The sequence below is a fragment of the Leucopleurus acutus genome (assembly GCF_964270905.1).
Source record: "Leucopleurus acutus genome assembly, chromosome: 19".
NCBI classification, from domain to species: Eukaryota; Metazoa; Chordata; class Mammalia; order Artiodactyla; family Delphinidae; genus Leucopleurus; species Leucopleurus acutus.
This window is the reverse complement of record NC_139161.1, coordinates 24,764,439-24,768,776: the sequence shown is the minus strand read 5'-3', so window position 1 is coordinate 24,768,776 and position 4,338 is coordinate 24,764,439. Positions and strand designations below refer to the sequence as shown.

The window sequence follows — 4,338 nt, the reverse complement described above, 5'->3', positions numbered from 1 at the left end:
TGACTCCAGATCATCGGCTCATTGGCCACCCTGCAGCCCGAGAGGTGTGGCCTTGTCCACCCGGCCCTCCGCCGCCCGTCAGGACATGGGCCGGCGGGACCTGGCCAATGGCGTCCGGGGGCAGGGCAGGGGCGGAGCCAGCCGGCCAGGGTCTCCGTTGCAGGGTGTGAGGGCGGGGAATGGTGACACCGCCCGGAGCTGTGGGACGCGGGGCGGGCGCGCGCATCCCTACGGGAGGGGATGGGGGCGGGGAGGAGACTATAAAATGAGAGGCGGGGCGCGCGCCGCGGCAGAAAGAGCGAAGCTCTGGCCCGGCGCGGACTACGCGCACTACGGGGACGCTGGGCCGGGCACCGGGTTGTGTGGAGAAGTGAGCGCGCTCGCCTGATCCCGTCCTCGCCACTCCGAGCCAGAAGGGGCGAGCTCCTGAGGCCCTCGTCCTCCGCAACCTCCGCGCGGCGGCGTCGGCGTGCCCTCGGCCCGGCCAGCTTGCAGCCGCCTACCCTCCCGTGCCCCCGCCCTGCCGCCCCTTGTCCGCCCAGCGGCCGGGTCTGTGGTGTTAGCAACCCGTAAGTATCGAGGGGCGGCGGGCGGGGTCAGGAGGAGGAGGGGCTGCAGCGGCGTAGAGCCCTGGGCCTTCGGGGCTCGGAACGGAGGCGTCAAGGCCCGGGCGCGGAGGGGAGCCGCTCCCGACACCCGGCCTGAGGAGGCTCCGAGGGGCCCTGGCGCGCCCGGGGGCCGCAGGTGGGGCCGGCCGGCGCGTCGGGCTCAGCCGGGCCGGGTGACCAGGGAAGGGCGGCCGGGGTCGAGTTGACGGGAATCGGGGATTGGGGCGCCCGGGAGCAGCGGCTAGCTCGAGGGGAACGCTGGGGTCCTCGGGGCCGGTGGCCGCCGGGCCCGAAAATGGTGCCGGGGATCCGGTGCTCCCCGGGCTCTGGCTGGGTCCCAGGAGCCTCGGGGCGCGGGGGGTGCAGGGAGCGGCAGGTCGGGTTACGGCGGGGGGAGGGGAGCGGCTGACCCGGTGCGGCCGGCGGCGCGACCCGCCCGGTGTCCGGCCCCCGGGCCCCGAGTGGTTGCTTTTCCATTTCTCGTGGCCTTCCTCCACCTCCTCCTTGGGGGAGGAGACTTGCTTAGGCTCCGAGGGCTGTGAGCAGAAATCTAATGAGACCCAACTGGCTGTTTATGTAATTCTTCACGCTCCTGTCTTTAAGGCGTTGCTTTGAAACTACCTTACGCCGAGTCTGAATTTCGCTCGACTGCACCTTCAAGCATTTTGGCTTAATCAGCTGCCTTTGCCAGCACTCGGGCTTTCGGCTTGGAAAGTGTAGTTTGGGGGAAGCCGGGGATTCTTTTCCCTTTGTCACCACGAATATGGAAAATGAGACAGATGGATTAATACCAACTTGATTTTTTTAAATGTCCTTTTAAATCAACCTCAGTGTACAAATAGATCTGCAAATATCTTGTTTGCCCTTGGTCTTTTCTTATCCCCACCCAGTGCTGATCCAGCAAACGTTTAAAGGTCGACCTTATCGTACATGCCTCCCCGGCTGTTCTCTTACCATGAGGGAGGGAGGTGGCTTTGAAAATCAGAATAAAACTCAGAAACCCTGCCCTTTAAACAGAATAATCAATAAAGTTTGAAATTAATTGTTTCTTATGTTATACTTGATACCCAAGAGGTATTTTCAGATTTAGAAAAATACACATTGAAAAGAAAAGCATAGAGAAGCTCGAGTGTTACATTATGTGCCCTTAGTATATTTAAAACAGCAACTGTGTAGGATAATGTGGTTCATAATTGTTGTTCGCTAGGATGGCAATTCATTTTGTATTTAATTCCTTTAACTTTACTATCATGTGCTTTGGAAATTAAAATAATTTTCCTAACTTCTCAAATTTTGAGATGTTTAATGATGAAGAAGATTTAAGCAGTATGTATCCAAAATGAACTGAAATACAGAATTCACTTCTAAGTTGATGAATAGGAGTATGACCAACTTCTAAAACTAGCATATATATATGTATATATTATATGTGTGTATGTATATAGATAGGTATGCTGAGTTTAGTTTCCAATAAATATTCTTTTGAGAACTGCAGGAAGAAAAAGAAGAAATATGCTGTATATTCTGGGAATATTTTTCCTCTTAGAACTCTATTCAGAAACAGAAAGTAAATAATAGGGTTTTTTTTAATGTTGTTTTAACTGAAAATCGTGTTTTACCTTGAGATTTGGATCTTCAGTAAATAATTTTCGATTTTAAGTTCCTATATTTTGTGCTGATTATATTTTTCAGACTTTCTAGCCTATTAGACTTTTTCAAAAGTGAAATTACTCTGGGGGTAAAAAAAAAGGTTGTGAGACTTAACATTTATCTTATGTGGACATGTCTCCTTTTGTTTTGTTTGTTTTAAGGAACAAGACCACTCAAGGTGAAGGATATCTACTAATACCAGCACTTTGAATGAAAATTTGTTTCTCTGCCACAAACTGAACACTTTTGTGTGTGTCTTGGGGGGGGAGTTGAAACACAAACCTAATTTTGTGGCATAGCAGCTATGCAGCTTGAAATCCAAGTAGCACTAAATTTTATTATTTCATATCTGTACAATAAGCTTCCCAGGAGACGTGTCAACATTTTTGGTGAAGAGCTCGAAAGACTTCTTAAGAAGAAATATGAAGGGCACTGGTATCCTGAAAAGCCATACAAAGGATCAGGGTTTAGATGTATACACGTAGGGGAGAAGGTGGACCCAGTGATTGAACAAGCATCCAAAGAGAGTGGTTTGGACATTGATGATGTTCGCGGCAATCTGCCGCAGGATCTTAGTGTTTGGATCGACCCATTTGAGGTTTCCTACCAAATTGGTGAAAAGGGACCAGTGAAGGTGCTTTATGTGGATGATAATAATGAAAATGGATGTGAGTTGGATAAGGAGATCAAAAACAGCTTTAACCCAGAGGCCCAGGTTTTTATGCCCATAAGTGACCCAGCCTCATCAGTGTCCAGCTCTCCATCTCCTCCCTTTGGTCACTCTGCTGCTGTAAGCCCTACCTTCATGCCCCGGTCCACTCAGCCTTTAACCTTTACCACTGCCACTTTTGCTGCCACCAAGTTCGGCTCTACCAAAATGAAGAACAGTGGCCGAAGCAACAAGGTTGCACGTACTTCTCCTATCAACCTCGGCTTGAATGTGAATGACCTCTTGAAGCAGAAAGCCATCTCTTCCTCAGTGCACTCTCTGTATGGGCTCGGCCTGGGTAGCCAGCAGAAGCCACGGCCACAGCAACAGCCATCCCAGCCACCGCCGTCACCACCACCGCAGCAGCAGCAACAGCAGAAAACCTCCGCTCTTTCTCCTAACGCCAAGGAATTTATTTTTCCTAATATGCAGGGTCAAGGTAGTAGTACCAGTGGAATGTTCCCAGGTGACAGCCCCCTTAACCTCAGTCCTCTCCAGTACAGTAATGCCTTTGATGTGTTTGCGGCCTACGGAGGCCTCAACGAGAAGTCTTTTGTAGATGGCTTGAATTTTAGCTTGAATAACATGCAGTATTCTAACCAGCAATTCCAGCCTGTTATGGCTAACTAAAAAAAGAAAAGATGTATTGTACAAGTTAAAATGCTCGGACCCAAGGGGGATGTTTTTTTTTTTATAACCTCCTTGAGATTTTTTTTTTAAGCTTATAGTAAGGATACATTCAAGCTTGGTTACAAAAATAAAACATGCATCATTTTTCATTGCCAACCAAGCACAAAGTTATTTTATACTGACTGTATATTTTAAAGTATACTCTCAGATATGGCCTCTTACAGTATTTAAGATATAGCAAGGACATGGCTGATTTTTTTTTTATATATAAAAAATTGGCACTAATAAGTGGGTTTATTGGTCTTTTCTAATTGTATAATTTAATTTAGTACAAAGTTTGTAAAATACCAGAGGATATATATATTGTTTCTACGACATGGTATTGCATTTATATCTTTTTACTACAGTGACCTGTGACAGCAGCAGCTTCATGTTGTATTTTTTTTACTGAAATTGTAAATTATCCATCTTAAAGACATCACCTCTTCTAAATTGTGTACAGGATATTCCTTTAGTGGTGGAATGAAAATGTACGAATATTTGCTTTTTCAAAAAAATGTATTTTCTGTTAAAGGTTTAAAGATTTTTGCTATATATTATGGAAGAAAATGTAATCGTAAATATTAATTTTGTACCTATATTGTGCAATACTTGAAAAAAACGGTATAAAAGTATTTTGAGTCAGTGTCTTACATGTTAAGAGGGACTGAAATAGTTTATATTAAGTTTGTATTAAAATTC

At 47.1% G+C, this 4,338-nt stretch overlaps 1 protein-coding gene across 1 annotated transcript; it reads left to right on the top strand.

Annotated features, from left to right (window-relative positions):
* The first annotated feature begins 304 nt into the window (after positions 1–304).
* Positions 305–4,338, top strand: TOB1 (transducer of ERBB2, 1). The gene is made up of 2 exons (XM_082860036.1): positions 305–569; positions 2,420–4,338. Exon 2 carries the CDS (start codon positions 2,563–2,565, stop codon positions 3,595–3,597), a length of 1,035 nt encoding a protein of 344 aa, XP_082716162.1. The 5' UTR covers positions 305–569; positions 2,420–2,562; the 3' UTR covers positions 3,598–4,338.

Excerpts from the sequence above, each read along its gene's own strand:
- TOB1 (XM_082860036.1), top strand. The coding sequence starts at position 2,563 with ATGCAGCTTGAAATCCAAGTAGCACTAAATTTTATTATTTCATATCTG.